General features: G+C 33.8%; 1 protein-coding gene and 1 non-coding gene across 11 annotated transcripts in view; both read right to left on the bottom strand.

The window, feature by feature from the left end:
• TUT4 (terminal uridylyl transferase 4) overlaps positions 1-16,816 on the bottom strand; it is a 141,756-nt gene that overhangs the window by 64,089 nt on the left and 60,851 nt on the right. For 9 of the 10 annotated variants that reach the window (XM_063104195.1, XM_063104196.1, XM_063104189.1 and 6 more), the window contains 6 exons: positions 16,297-16,423; positions 10,158-10,277; positions 9,773-9,985; positions 6,224-6,398; positions 3,684-4,384; positions 1,231-1,381 (listed from right to left, as the gene is read on the bottom strand). In XM_063104195.1, coding sequence (XP_062960265.1) covers positions 1,231-1,381; positions 3,684-4,384; positions 6,224-6,398; positions 9,773-9,985; positions 10,158-10,277; positions 16,297-16,423 — 1,487 coding nt within the window. The remainder of the gene's footprint in view (positions 1-1,230; positions 1,382-3,683; positions 4,385-6,223; positions 6,399-9,772; positions 9,986-10,157; positions 10,278-16,296; positions 16,424-16,816) is intronic. The other variant, XM_063104197.1, reaches the window with a different exon arrangement.
• Positions 12,613-12,682, bottom strand: LOC134385378 (small nucleolar RNA SNORD45). Its single transcript, XR_010024356.1, has one exon. It is a non-coding gene; the product is annotated as a small nucleolar RNA SNORD45 (small nucleolar RNA).

Below are 16,816 nucleotides of genomic sequence, written 5' to 3' on the forward strand. Positions count from 1 at the left end.
AAGAGAAATGAAAGCATATGTCTATACCCACACCCATAAACAAATGTGCATAAAAGATTTATTTGTAACAACCAAAATTTAGAAACAAGACAAATATTCATCAATAGATGAATGGATAAACAAACTGTGGTATATCCATACAATGTGGAACACTACTCAGCAATAAAAAACAATTAACCATTGATACATACAACATGGATCAATCTCAAAATAATTATGCTGAGTGAAAGTAGCCAGGCCAAAAAAAAGTATATTCTATGTAATTCCATTTTATATTGAACTCTAGAAAAGGCAAATTAGTTTTTAGTGATGAAAGCAGATAAGTGCCTGGTGAGAAGGGGAAGAATAGGAGGAAGGAATTACATTGTGGCACTAAATGTTACAACATCAGAAATTTCACAATACCTGGACACAGCAAGTAATTCATAAATGTTTGTTGAGTAAAGGTATATCCCAGGTACTCCACAAATGTTTGCTGAATAAAGGCATGCAACACTTTACCCCAAATATATTTATAGCTTTATCTCCTTTACCGTTCTTATACCCTACTAAATCAAAGGCAATTATTCTCCCAAACAAACTATGCACTCTACGCTTTTACATACGATTACTGGGGTGTCTATACTTGAAAATGCAGTTCAAGGTCCATCTCAAAAATGACATGATTAATTCTGATTCCTTTGATCCATCCCAGATAAAATTGTGTTTACATTGCATTTTGTTTATTACTACTACAGTATATAACACATTCTACTTCCAATTATGGCAACTTATATACATGTCTTGTAAATCTAGAGCAGCACTGTCTAAGAGCACTGCAATGACAAAAATATTCTCTATCTAGACTGTCCAATGCAGTAGCCACTAGTCATGTGTAGCTACTGAGTACTTAAGATGTGCCTAGTATAACTGAGGAATTATTTTTAATTCTATTTAATTCTAATTGATTTTAATTTAACAGCCATATATGACTAGTGGCTACCATATTAGACAGCTCAGACCTACAGTCTAAGGGCCTTAAAAGCAATACATATGGGCTCTGTATTTCCCTTGGCATTTATCACAGTGCCCTGCATAGTAGGCATTTAGTAAATATCTGTGCTTGGATCACTAAACTATTCAAAAACCACTACCAAAACAAAATGTATTTAAATTGTTTTTAAATGAGAAAATAAATATGCAATATCTAAGAACGAATCTAGTTCCTGTAGTTGCAGTAATAAGACTTACCAAAACATCTTTTACATACTAAATCAAGTATTTCCCGAAAACGGTTTGTCATTGGTGGTAGAGGTTTTAGATCAATTTTCCTGAAATCCTCCGGGCAATCATTTTTTGAATGTCCATCTTTTTTGCAGATGCTGCATACTATCGTTGGAGGCTATACAAAAGTAAAAAAATAATCTAATAATCTAATAAATTTTTAAGGGACATCACTTAGAAAGCAGATTCAAAAAGAATCTTTTATGTAACTCAGTTCTGATAACCTGTGCTTTCAGGAGATTAAAAAAAAAAAGTTAATCAAACAGCAGTGTTAGATACAAGAAAATTTTTTGAGTCAACCACTTTTTCTTTTGTACTAAAATGATAACATCAAGGATTAAATTTACCTGAAGATGTAAGATACAGAAAATACCAAGAGATGCAAAAAGGTATGGGTTAATTCAAATAGCCTGATAAGCTCCCACAGGGAAATATATGCATTTTATTTTTAATTTACTGAGATCTAACAAGGTAGGTTATAAAGAAATTTTAGGTCATACCTTTCATTTCACTCCAAACATTTTCTACCTTCAGAATCAATCAATCACAGAATCCTAGCTTAGCTAGTTGATTCAATTTGTTACATTAGTACTCAAGAGACCAAACTGCAGGACTGAACTCTAAAAATAAATTAGATTCATACAAAGAACTCATTCAATAGTTATAAAATGAATTCCAAACCTTATACCACCATTTTAAATGTATTCCAATGGACCAATAAACAGTAAAACTGTATGCCAACTAGTTGAATAAAACACATATGGTTAAGGAAGACCACTACTCTTTTCTTTATTGTAATATGCCTAGATCCTAAGGTTGGCATCTTCCTCCACTTTTAGCTGGAATATTCACATCCCTACAAACTCTGATGCAAATTATACACAGAAACCTCTATTTGTGCTGCACTGTAGACTAACGGTACTATGGGAATTTCTATCAACTTTTCAAAGTTTGCTTTTGAAAAAATGACATATTTAGGTGGGAAAGTCTAAAAAAAAAAAGTTACAGATAACTAGTAAAAATAAAAAGGGAAGAGACAGTACTTACCTTAAGATAAGTTTTCAGGAAAAAAAGTATAAAGTATAAGAAATGTAAACTGCAGTTATATATTAAGAGATTTTTCTAAAAATCTACCACCCTATATCATCCTTTTAGTAGCCCACATGCCCTAAACACTGGAACCTAGATAAAATGCAGTATTTCTAAGAAATACTGCTTAGTGGGAGGGGGAAGTAGGGATGTGTTGGTCAAAGGGTACAAAGTTTCACTCGTGCAAAATAAATAAATTCTGGAGATCTACTATACAACATAGAGCCTGTAATTAACGATACTGTATTACATTCCTAAAAACTTACTAAGAGAACACAGACCTTATTTTAAGTGCTCTTATCACAGAAGGAAAAGGGGGGAAGGAACTTTTTGGAGAAGATGGGTAAGTTTATGGCATTGATATTGATAAGCTCACAAGTGTATACTTAACTACAAATACATCAAGTTGTATACATTAAATATCTACAGCTTTTTGAATGTAAACCATACCTCAATAAAACGGATGTTTAAAAAATACTACTTAGTAATTATATGAAAAATAATAAAGTTTGTCAGTAAGTAATTATTCTTAAAACAATAAAACTGGATGTCTTTCTAGTTTTTTTTTTTAATATTCCATTTGGCTTACACTTGCTCTGTATAATAATTTTTTAAGCGGGATGCTAATAATGATATTTTAATTATGTGCACTGCACTTAAAGCAATGTGACTTAACTAAAACTAGCTTTTATCAATAAAGTTGTTATTGCTTATTTTCTTTTCATTGAAGTATTTTCTACAATTTAAACATTTAAATTCAGACTATCTCACTTTAAAAGTAAAAAAGTTAGGAATCTTATATTTGTAAGGGACAAGGCAAAATCCAGAGATGCTCAGTGACAGAGATGGAATCTGGATTCTTCATTTTTTGGTTCCTGATCTTAGTTTCCCTCAACTACTTTTAGTTATGTTTATATTCTCCCCCTTCAAAAAAGAATCTTTAAAACAGAGCACTATTAGAATTTACAAACCTTGTATTCTTTTTGGAAGAAAAATAATTATATGTATAAAAATAAGCAAAATTTAAAATATATGCTGCCTTTGCTAAGCTGATTTTCATAAAATATCTAATGAATCCTTTAATATACGAGGGAGACCAACTAGAATAGAGTACTGAAATCTTTGGGGGTTTATACACATTATTTAAAGACAACTTACAGGAAAATGCAAATAGTAAAAGACAAATGAATACACAACACACCAAAATGTCATTCCAAAACAATAGTCACCACCATAAAAGCTATTTTTACATTTCAAAATCTAAAAACTATAAAGAAATAGTCATACAACAACCATAAAATCTTACAGATTGTTTACAAACTGTGTCCTACCTTGCCAGAGGTTAAAATAAACTTATCAAACACATAATATAATTCTTGAGTGGGGAGGTTATCATCATCATTAAGGTCAGAAGCATCTTCTGTAGCTTTGCAGTTGCAAGAGGTAGCAGATGTGTCGGTGCAAACAACCTGATTTGAATTCTCTGTTTGTAAATGTGACCTGCAGTCTGTTCCAGCAGATTCATCTGGGTCAGGAGATTTAAAATCAACGCAATTACACTGGCTGAGCTCCTTTTTTAAACAGGTTTCGGAAGGCGCTAAATCATCTCGTTTCTTAGCTGATTTTGGCTCTAAATCACTGCCTTTGCTGGTAGAAAGAGATGAAGTTTCCTGTCCATGGTCAGCCAAATCTAGTTCATTTACCAACAAACTGTCATTATCAATAATACATCTCTCTGATGTACATTCCATTTCATCATATTTATCAGGTTCACCTCTTTCTGCATTTATCTTTTCTGTACTTTCCCCAAGGAGAATGCAACAGCTGGCTGCCATACTGTCAGACTTCACTGCTTTCTTATTGCTTATTTTTCCCTTTTCTTTCTTCTTGAAATCCACCATGGACTTACTTCCACCCTTCCTCTGAGGACAGGCAAAATACCGATAAGCTGCCCTGAATCTCTCCACAACATATTCATAAACAAGCTGGCTGTTTAAGCTCCGTGCAACATTCCTCTTGACTGAAAATGGATCTAGTAAAAAAGAAAATGGTCAGTAGCTAAGTCTCTACTAACAAACTACATTTCCAGGCTTACACAAATAGATCTTAACTGCTAGATTGTCAGCAGAGTACATTTTCCCAAGGTTTTTCTAACCCAGCATCCAAAGAAAGTTCCTGAAAACTGAGTAGGGGAAATACAAAAACAATGTCTTTTTCTTGTTTCTCCCATAAAATAAAAAACTAAAAGGAAAAGAGAGAAAAGAATCATAATAAGATAACTAATAAGGACAGCTGAAAAGGCCAACTTAGTAATTACAAACTTTCAATGATGCAACTGCTAGAATAAGAAGCTATGCCAATATGCCTCCCTATACATTCACTGAATGAAGATGTTCAAACTCTAGGACCCATTAATAATTTTGATCTCTTGTCACAGTATTCTTTAATATGGTTACATGCTCTCTGCAATTTAAGCAAATAAACTATAACCCAAAACTCTCGTTTCAAGTTAAAAAATGCCGATTTTTAACTTTAATGAGATCAAAAAAACACTAAAAAAAAAAAGTGGAAAGTAAAAAAAGACCTAAAAAGTAAAAATTAAATCAAAATTTAAAGTCTGATCCAATGGCTTTAAAATGGCTGCACTGAAAAGTCTTGAGTCAACTGCATCTTCATTAAAAACATATAACAAAGGACTGGCCAGTTAGCTTAGTCAGTTAGAGTGAGACTTTGTAACACCCAAGATCAAGGGTTCAGATTCCCATATTGGCCAGTTCATATCCCCCCTAAAAAAAAAAAAAAAAAAACAAAAAAACATGTAACAGCCTTCTGAAAACGTTTGTGGACTGTCAGATTTTTTAAGCCTTTAATATAAATAAGCCCCAGGAGAAAAGAACAGTGCCACCCAAAAGTCGGTACATATATTCTCCACTACTAAAGATCATTAAGTAAAAAGATTATCAGGCCAGGCTTCAAATTGTTAAAGTTGGGGCATCTGTCACTTTTTGCTGCTATCAAAATCCACAGACTTTAATAGGATTTTCCTACCTTCTTTCCCTGTTCTCAAAGAAAAAGGAAAAAGAAAAAAAAAAGAGAGAGAGAAATTATGGCTGAAGGCTTCAGAGTTATTTATTAATTATATGTAAGAGAGTACAAGATGTGAGTACACGGTTGAGTGTATATTTGAAAATATTTCTGAATCCAACTCACAGTAAAGAAGGACAGCAGAGGACTGAGGAAACAGAATAATGTGTAGGCTGAACAGACTAAAATGATGGATAGAAATTCAGTTTCCTATCTATAAAAGGTGAGTGAAATGCTATGCAATTTAAATTTTTCATTAAGAATTTAGGAGTCATTCCATTAATTTCTATATCTCCAAAAACCTAAATGTTTTCGGGATCTGATGTGGAACCCTGTCTGTCACCATCAATTGTTCTTTTTTTCTTTAGCTTAGTCACATTTAACAGATGAGTTACTTTAGACCAAAATGAATAACTGGATTCTAAAATGACACTTTAACATAATCTTATAATACAAATTTATTCAAAAAGATCTTATAGTATATTGATACATTAAGATTTTTAAAAAGATCTTATACTGTTCATACTAACATTCTATTTTTCTGTATTTTTGAAAAATTTCATAATTAAAAAATAAAAATAAAGGCATGTAAACTAATATAATATTTACATATTGAAAACCTTTAAATAAATATTAGTTCTTTAAAAACAATAATGAACTTGACAAAGAATTAATCTAAAATCTATAATGACAAAGCCAAGGGATAAAATGTATAAATCCATGTTAGAAATAGATGAGTATCACACAAAAAAATACTCTCGAAATGAAATACAACACATCATCTCACCTTCAATAGCTATTCGTCTTTTAGGCCAGTTTTTGTTCTCTCTTGTTAAAATATCCCGTATTCGTACACATATGACATATTCCTCCAAAGCAAAATCCAGTGTGTAAAATTTTAGCAGCTCTAACCATAACTGTCCCAGGGATACCTGATTTGGTGTTTCCAATGTTAAAGGAGACTGGAAAAGAAAAAACACTTTTCATGTTAAGCTTCAGAAAATAACAGTATCAACAAATTTTCAGTTAGAAAAGACCCTAGCAGTCACGTTTTTAAAAACCGAGGCATAACTTGCCAAAAAGCTTTCAGTTTGAGACAAAGCTGGGAACAGAGTCCCAGTTTACTAAATCCTAGAAATTTTGTGTTCTTTCCACTAAACCAGTGATTCTCAACCCGGACTGTACATTAAAATCACATGGGAAGCATTAAAATACTAATGACTGAATTCCACACTACTCCCACCTCCCATACCCCTCCCAAGATTCTGATTTAACTGACTGGGCTACTGGTCTGGGCAATGGGATTTTTTTAAAGCTCCCTAAAGTGATGCTCATGTGCAGCCAAGGTTGCAAATCACCATATAACAACTACTACAGCTCCTCATTGCAATAATTACTTTTAAAATCTAAGTAAATCACTGGCTTTCCAAAAATTAATTCCTTCATTCAGCAAACATTTTTTTAGAAACTACTATGTCTATGTCCCTGGTATTGTGCTGAGAATATCATTAAATAATGAGAGCTCGCGCTTACACATAATGCTAACCATACACCATTCACTCTTCTAAGAACTGCACATATATTATATATTAACAATTAATTCTAACAATCCTATGAAGTAGACACAGGGCAAGGATCACTATACTATGGTGCCACTCAAAAAAGGTGAGGTCCTACTTCATAGACTATTAACACAGGGAGAGATAATTTAACAATTCCAGGAGAGGCTACATGCTAAGATGGGCCTCTTAATTAGGGTGGGCGGGGGGCGGGGGTTGCCTCATAACAGAAGAGGTAATATCTGAATTCCAAAGAAATTAGGTAGATGAAGACCGGCTAAAAGTGACCACTAGGCAGCATAAAGGCATGAAACAGTCGTTCACACATTCAATTCTACAACTATTCATTGAGTGCCTACTATGTGCCAGGCAGTGTTCTAGACACTTGGTATATATCTTTGGAAAAAAAACCAAAGATCCTCACCTTCATAGAGCTTACTTTCTACGGAAAGAAGACAAACAAACTTAATAAGTAAACTACATTGCAAGTAAGAAGAAGATAAGTGCTATGGCAAAAAGAAAAAGTTCAGTAAGATAAATAGGACAGGAGTGTGTAAACAAGGGAAGGTTATAGTATTAAATACAGTGATCAGGATAGGGCTTGTTGAGAATGTATGATTTGAAGAAAAGTGAAAATTGTTCTAGGAATGGGGAACAGATAGACCAAACACACAAAGTAGGAGTGTGACTATCTTTAAACAGAAAAACAAGAAAGCTCATGTGGTAGAGTGAGAGGAAGAGTAGTAAAAGAGGAAGGGCCGAGCCCCTGGCGCACTCGGAAGAGTGCGGCGCTGGGAGCGCAGCGACGCTCCCGCCGCGGGTTCGGATCCTATATAGGAATGGCCGGTGCGCTCACTGGCTGAGTGCCCGCCATGAAAAAGACAAAAAAATAAAATAAAAGAGGAAAACAAAGAGCTAATACTAGTAAGAACTGTTTGGTTTTTATTCTAAATGAAATGAGAAGCAATGAAGTGTTTTGAGAGTGGGAAGGGGGACGGGTATGATCTGACAAGTTTTAGAAGAACCGTTCTGATTGCGGTGTTGAGAACAGATGATATGGGGCAAGGGCTAATACAGGGAAACCTCTTAGGAGGCTATGGTAGTAATCCAGGCCAGACAAAATGGTGGCTAAGACCAGGATGCAAGTGGTGAGAGATGATCAAATTCTGGATATATTTTGAAGTAGAGATGATGAGATTTCCTGACAGACTTGATACGGGGTATGAAAGAGAGGAGTAAAGAATGACTCCAAGGTTTTTAATTGAGCAACTGAGAGAATGGAGTGCCATCAACTGAGATGAGAGAACTGTATAGAGCAAGTTTGAGGGGAAGATCAGGAGTTCAGTTTAGACACATTAAGTTTAAGACATCTATTAGACATCTAAGTAGAGACATTAAATGGGCACTTGGATATACAAGTATGGAATTCAGGGGACAGGTCTAGCTGGAGATTTAAATTTAGGAGTCATTATCATACAGATGATGAGGTTACAAGAGGAGTGTACAAACACAAGAGGAGTGTACTGAGCATTATAGCATTTCAACATTAAAAGACTGGAAGGAAAGAAGGAACCAGCAAAGGAGATGGAGAAGGAATAACCAGTGATGGGTATGGTGCCCTGAAAGTCAAGTGAACAAATTTTTCAAAGAAGAAAATAATCAACTGACAAATGTTAATGATAAGTCAAAAAAGATAAAAATTGAGAAATGACCATTGGATTTAGCAATGTGGCGGTTACTGACACTGGTGATACAAGTTTTAGCAGACTGATGGGGTGACATCAAAGCCTGATTAGTGTGAGCTATAGGGAAACAGAAATTGGAAATAGTAAATAAATAGTTCCTTCAAGAAGTTTTACTGCAAAAGAGAGAACAAAAAATTGGTAATTTAGGAGAAAAAAGAATAATTGCCAAAGTGATGTTCTGGAATAGACAAGAAGGGATAGGACTGAATATACAGGTGGAAAAATTACTTTTAAAAATTTTTGGTAAGAATATGAAAAGTTCATGAAAGCAGGAAGCAAGGCAGAGTACATGAGTGCAGATGGTAGTAGATGATGGTGCAAATGTATAGAAATTCTCTTAATTGCTCCAGTTTTCTCAATGGGGTAATAAGCATGATCATTAGCTGAGAGTATTGGTGGTTTGAGGAGAGAACAGAGGTTGTCTTGGAATGCAGGAGAGTTGAATACGAGTAGGGAAGTATATTCAGATAATATACAAATAATTCTCTCTAGATAGAGCAATGATTTCAGAAATTTCTTTAATAATGCATCTGCCTACTCAGAAGACTACAAACTTCTGGAGAAATGAGTCCATGTATATTCATCTTTGGTTCTGTAGCAATGAAGATAATGACTGGCACATAGCAAGTCCTTAATAAAAGTATGTTGAATGATTAAATAAGCAAGCCACCCCCCATAGAGCACAGGGCCTTTATTTCTCCACTCAATCTGGCAACATAATTCCCATATGCTAAAGTTTAGGTCAAAGTCCAACTCCTGAAGGAAATTTTCTTTGTCTAGATGAAAAAAGATAGAATTACCTTAACATGATTCAAACAATACAAGTCTTCCAAAATGAGGTATAAATTCATTAGGGAATCTTGGTATTGAAAAACTAAACCAGATCAACCCCTCACTTTATAAATGAGGAAAATGAGGCCAAGAGGCTTGCTCAAGGTCAGTTAGTCAATCTACTATTAAAATAGGTTCAATCAAAGGTATTACAAATTCTACAGAGAGAAAAGCCAAAAACAAAAATAAAAAAAAGCTTACTTTGCCATGTTTTTCCTTCATGGCATTACTTTGGTTGTCTGTTTCTGTCTTCTTGGTATCATCTTTTGGTTGGTCTGCCTTAGCTTTGTTTTCCTCAGCAATTGAGTTTCTCTCAGTTGCACTACTTGAATTATATTCCCACTTCACAAACTTCTCTTCTACTATGCCCTTCAGCTGAAAGTCATCCATTCTTTTTGGGTCAAAGCCTTCAATCTATATAAAAAGGCATTCCAAATTGGTAGTGTAAACATTATTAAAAAAAAAAAAAAAAGATGGACAAACAGACAAACCAGAATTCCATCTTACAATGTTTGAGCAGAGCACACTACAAGAGCAAACTACATATATACATGCACATATACGTGTGTCGCAAACTGATGCTTACCCAACTTCCAAGTAAGCAGGGAAGAAGAGGGGGTTTTCTTTGTTGCAGAAAAAACATCACCATTAAAGCAAAACAGTAAGAAGGGATTCCACCATCAGTTTGGGAGTCAATATAGCACAACTGCAAAATGAAGGGGAAAAGAAAGTACCACCATTTACCTTTAATTTTCACAATAAAAGTAGCTTGTTTTTCCTACCCTAATCATTTTAGTAAATACAAACAATGAAAAATACAAGGAAAGACCTGAAATATCACCCTGAAATAATAACCATTAACATGTTGGTGACCATCTTTTCATTCATTTCTTTATGCATGTAAGGATACATACGATAGGGATGGCCAGTTAGCTCAGTTAGAGCACAGTGTTAGAACACCAAAGTCAAGTGTTCAGATCTCCGTACCAGCTAGAGATCAAAAAAAAAGGATACATATGAGGATACTGCAAAAAGTTCATGGGAAGATTCACATTATCTTTAAATTCTATTTTTCCACGAACTTTCTGAAGTACCCTCGTACATATTTTAGTTAAATGGAATCATATTATACATAGTGCTTTTGTTGTGGACACCTTTAAAAAATATTTTTTTCCTTATCTTGCCTCTACTTCTTCCTCAATATTAACAATCTTCTATGTACTCTTCCACACCTTTTCTTGGGGGGGGGGGGGGTTGGTTGGTTGGTTGGTTTTGGCAGCTGGCCAGCACAGGGAACAAACCCTGGACCCTTGGTGTTATCAGCACCACGCTTTAACCAACTGAGCTAATTAGCCAGCCTCCTCATGCCCTTTTCTACATTCAAATAACCATATACAAATGTACATATATTTCTACTCATATTTTCCATATGAGTATAAGAAGAATTTTATGTTTTTTGATGCTGTTTTACCAAAAGAGTATATTATAGGTATCTCTCTGTATATTACTCTTCTCCCTTAACGATGCATCAAGACAATTCCTTTAGGTCAATTAGCACATATCTAACATTTTCTTTTAAATGGTTAAATTTAAGTCTATGATCTGTATTGTTAACTCAATAGTTCCCCCACTCTAGGACATCCACACTTTTTTTCCCAGTTTTTGCCACCTTAAACAATGCTGTAATATTTATCCTTATACATATTTCCTAAGTACTACTGCTTATTTCTACATGCTACATTTCTAGGAATGTTTTTGACTTAATATATGATATATGAGTATTTTAATTCTAATAAATATCATGACTGTTTTCCAAAATCATTATAAAAATTTCTACTTTCCACCAGTTACATATGAATGTATACACACCCCTTCCAACGCTACATATTATCACTTAAAAAATAATTGTCAATGGGATAGGTGAGATGTAATATTTAATAGTGACTTCAATTTGCATGCCCTTGACCCTAACAAAGTTAATGCAATTTTTCATATGTTTACTAACCATTTAAACTTATTCTTTTCTGAATTGCCTTTTGCCAGTTTTTCTATTTTCATACATTATATATCAATTTGTAGTAGTTTGTTTTAATTATAGATAACCCTTTATATCTGACATATTTGAAAGATATTATTTTTCTCAATCTACTATTTTCCTTTTGACAATATTTATGGTATCTTTTACCACATAAAATTTTTTAATGTTTACATAGTTAAATATGCTTATCTAATGTAGTTTCTAGATATCCTATCACAGTAAAAAAAAATCTTCCTAACCTGTAGTTTACATACATACTCCTAAAGTTTCTTCTAAAGTTTTAAATTTTGATTTAAGTGAATTTATTTTTGCATTTAGTGTGCTAAGGGACCAAAATTATTTCCTTCCAGGAAGATACAGTTGTGTCAGCAGTATTTATTAAATAAGCCATTTTTTTTCACTGAAAAGAAATCTTTTCTTTTTTCATATGTTAAAATCTCATATACCAGGATCTAGGCATTCTACTCTGTTCCCCAGACCTATCTGTCCATACCTATGCCAATAGTGTACTCTTGAGTAAAGAAGTTTTATAGAGGTAAAATAGGTCCCCCCACTTCACTAGTCTCTGAATTCTTTAGGTTATTCTCAGACATTAATTCTTCTATACAAACTTGAAGATCATTTCATTAAATTTTTTAAAACCATTGATAATTCTAATTAATTTACAGAAATTTTATATTTTAAGGATATCATCTCTCTATCTAAGAATTTTGTATCTATGCATTTTCCAAAAATTTAGGAGTTGTCAATTACTTGCTTTCCCTCAACTCTCACACCCAATACATCTGTAAATCTTACCTTGAAAACTTATCCCAAATCTATCTAATTTGCTTTGGTATTCACTCTAACCTAGCATTATCAAATCATTATCATCTCTTGCTGATATACCACAACAGTCTTTTCACTGCACTCCCCGTTTCCATTCTTTACCCCAGAGTGATCTTTTCAAAGCATACATAAGATGAAGTCATACACTGCTTTTCCTCCTTTTTCTTCTTTTTCCAAGGTCTCAGTAATTTTAGAACTCATAACAACTTAAGATTCAGCTAATAAATGCCATCACATCATTGACCCAGATTGCTTTTAAAACACTTCCTGTGTTCTCTCACTGCCATTAATGTCCAAATTTCATACTACAGAAATTATTTGTCTTACCTCATCTCTTCCTTCTTTCACCCTCACTCACTTCATTCCAACCATTCCTGCCTTCCTTTTTGCTACTCACAAGCTCATTCCTATCTTAGAGGCTTTGCACTAGCTACCCACTAGAAGCTATTCTATTAGATCTTCATGTTGTTGGCTATTGCTAGTCTGAGCTTAAATATCACTTACTCAAAAACTTTCCCTGACCGTCCAATGTAATGTCACTCTCTTATCACATCATTTCATTTTTATAGCACTAAACTCTACCAGATATTGTGTTATTTACGTATTTGTTTACTGTCTGATTCTTTCAGAGGTATGTAAGCTGCATGACAGCAGGACTTTGTATGTCTTGTTAGATGTTCCCAGAATGTAGAACAGTGACTGGCACATAGGAGACATTTAACAAATGTTTCCTGAATGGATGAATTTGCACAGATTTCATTTTCACCTTGAAATAACATAATTTTCTTCCCATACCTTTCTTATTAAGTTTATTCCTCAGCATTTTATAATTTGTGTTGCTGTCATGATTGTAATATTTTTCCCCATTTCCATTCTACCAGGTTATTTTCATGGTAGAGAAAAGCCACTGGTTTTTGTTTATTTACCTTGTATTTAATCATCTTACCAAATTCTCTTATTTATCCCAGTAGTTTTTTACTAAGATTTTCCAAGTATACAACCATATCACTAGCAAAAAGAGATAACTTTATCATTTTTCCAATATTTACATTCATTACTTCATTTCATTTTATTTTCTTATTGCATTTCCTAAACTCTCCAAAACAATGTATAACATCGATGGTGAACATCTCTGTAATATTCCTAATTTTAACATATATGACTTGAGCAATTCCCTGTATAGAATGATGTCTGTTATTATTTTGGGTTTTTTTCTTTGTAAATAGTCTTTATTATTAACTTCCATTTCTAATTTACTTACAAGTTTTTTTTAGGAAGAACATGCCCTTTCAGCATCTGCTTTAATTTGTTAATATAAGTTATATTAACAGACTTCCTGATATTAAACCAGTCTTACATTCCTGAAATAAATCCTGCATAGTCATGGCATATTAAGCTTTAATACATTGATATATTCCATTTGCTTATTTTATTTAGATTATTGCATCTACATAAGTAAGTTTGGTCTATATGTGAATTATTTTTTAAACTATTATTTTCTTCTTTAGATAAAGATTTAGCACAATAACTAGAGCAACAATGGCTTGGTACACTTAAGCTTACAATTCAATATAAAAAAGGATAAAAAAAACACTTGTCAAGAAGAGCTTGAAATATTCCACTAGAATATACTAGAATTTTTCTGAACTCCCAAATCATGGAAAATCTGTGCTTTACTAGACAATGCACAGTACAGCTAAAAACTTCAAGGGAAACAAAACTGTTTAAAAATTTTTTCAGAAGAAAGATACATTAGGTATCATTTCTGAGTTTCTTATAATAAACTGAGAAAATGAAAATCATGAAAAAAAGCCCTTTGCAACTAATACAGCTACCAAAATTGAGACATATTATTCTGTGAGAAACAGAAAGGATCCTCTCTAGGACCAGTTTTGTAATATATGTTTTAGTGTTCTTCATTGACTGGTGTGTTTAGAATCAATATGCATCAAGTGCTAATACAATATGGACAACCTTTTCTAAGAGCCACTTCAGGAAAGAAAGTTTATAGGCCACATTTTTTTCAAAATAAAAACAATTCTTTGTGTATCATTTATGTTCTTCTAATACAGTCTACTTATTTTATTGAATAAAAGAATGTAGGAAAACTGATATGACCACTACAAACTTTAGGCATAATAAGAAGTACCAACCCAGAGGCAGCTGTGTATTCTTTCATCCCTTTTATTTGGATAGCATTTTAGAGCTCAAAGTATATTCTCATGAATTATAACATACCATTTTCGAAATAATCTGTCCAGATGCAAAAATTGAGACTCAGGAGAAGAAGCTCGCTCAAAAATCACATAAAGACTTGGCAAAAAAAAAAACCTAGAATTGGAACTAGCTTACTCTATTTCACAGCACTGAATTCCTGTAGTATGCTAGGAATTGTGCTAGGCACAGAGTTTGAGATAAATAAGAGGAGGTAATCACCTTCTCCCAGCCTGGTTTACTGCCCCCAATCACTTCCATGGGTTAAAAATCTCTTTTCTGAAGAAACTGGGTCATTTATTCAACAAGCATTTAATGAGTGCTTATTATGTGCTGACAGTAAAATAAGAGGCACTGAGGACCAGCAGTGAATAAACAAAACAGATTAAAATCCCTGCTTTTGAAGAGTTACAATTAAATGGAAGAAAACAGATTGCAAACAAATAAATATATGTATGGCAGGTGGTAGTGAGTGCTATGAAAAAATAAAGCAGGGTAAAGTCAGAGAGAATGATAAAGGAAATGATATTTCATATAGTGTGGTCTGGGAAACTCAGATAAGGTGAAATTTGAGAAAAAAACTTGAAAAAATTAATAGAGTAAAGCATTCTGGATACCCAGGGTAAGAACATTCTACATGAAGGAAATAGCCAATACAAAGGCTTTGAATATGAAGAAGCCCCAACCTTCAGCTTTCTGACTATCCCTTACTTTTCAAGCTGAACTCGACCCGTTGGTACTGCCCCAAGCATGGGGCTAAGCCTCTAATTAGAGTCCAGACAAAAAATTCTAAAAAGAATCCTCTGGCTGTTTTTGCTCTTAAGTTATCACTTTACCACCACACCCTTAATCAGTCTTCTTTGTAAAAGACTGAGAATTTACTCATCACTAGTCTAAAAGGCAGGGTAAGAACATACACACAAAAAGCTAAAATCTTGGGCCGAGCCCGTGGCGCACTCGGGAGAGTGCAGCGCTGGGAGCGCGGCGACGCTCCCGCCGCGGGTTCGGATCCTATATAGGAATGTCCGGTGCGCTCACTGGCTGAGTGCCGGTCATGAAAAAGACAAAAAAAAAAAAAAAAAAAAAAAAAAGCTAGAATCTCTCTCTCTGGTCACTTGGCTTGATATCAGTAATTGCTTATTTAACCACTCCTTGTCTCTACCAAAGAAAAGGACACCAGAGCCTTCAGAAATATAAATTAATTCTCGTTTAGGAAACTTAGATAACTACTTCTCAGCAGGTACCCAATCAGAAATTGCTACAGGTTATCAATGATTTAGAGGAAAAAGAATAGCATTCTCAGAGATTGGGAAAAGATGTGCCAACAAACCTTAACTTACATCTTACAACCTTACAACTTTAAAATAAGAGTGAGAACCTGAGCTTCATATGTCAAGATATGAAAGAGAACGTTTCTATAGTACATTATAGGAGAATAAAGTATGACCATAAAAAATTCTAAAATATATAGTCTATATGTCTATGAAACTTTATCTTCATGTCCATAAATCAGAACCTGCCACAATGCTTTCTGTGCAGCACAGATAACTATTGTCCCATATGTTATGATTTACATTTGAAGTCAGTGCAAGAAAAAGCCTGACTTACTTTGAAGATTACATACTTTATATTCTGTTCCACTTACCTTAGCCCAATAGCGAAAGGCTAACACCAAAGGGGTAAAGACAGGTTCCATTTTGCCAAGAGCAGCAAGCAAATCAGTAGTGAGGCATGCCATATCATTTCCTGCACTCACTCTACAAAGTAAACCACTATGAATGAGAAAGAAACAAATTTCACCGTATTACTACCTTAAAAAAGCAGAATACTTCAAATCCTGTGGCTACTCTTTTCAGTCACTGTATTTTAATACCTAAAAAGTCATAATAAAAACAAATGTTTTAGACTAGCCAGTTAGCTCACTTGGGAGGGCGTGGTGCTGGTAACACTAAAGTAAAGGGTTTGGATACCCTTACCACCTAGCTGCCTTCCCCAAAAAAATGTTTTAATAAATTTTGAGCTAACTGAATACTATACATTAAGAAAGATAACTTTAACATTCATTTGTACTTCAGAAACAAATTTTAACTGCATTTAGTTTTTAAGTTTATGAGAAATTAATTTCAAGAGCAGCATTATGAATCACCAAAATTTAATTTATATGA

The sequence above is a fragment of the Cynocephalus volans genome, chromosome 8 (assembly GCF_027409185.1).
Source record: "Cynocephalus volans isolate mCynVol1 chromosome 8, mCynVol1.pri, whole genome shotgun sequence".
Taxonomy (NCBI): domain Eukaryota; kingdom Metazoa; phylum Chordata; class Mammalia; order Dermoptera; family Cynocephalidae; genus Cynocephalus; species Cynocephalus volans.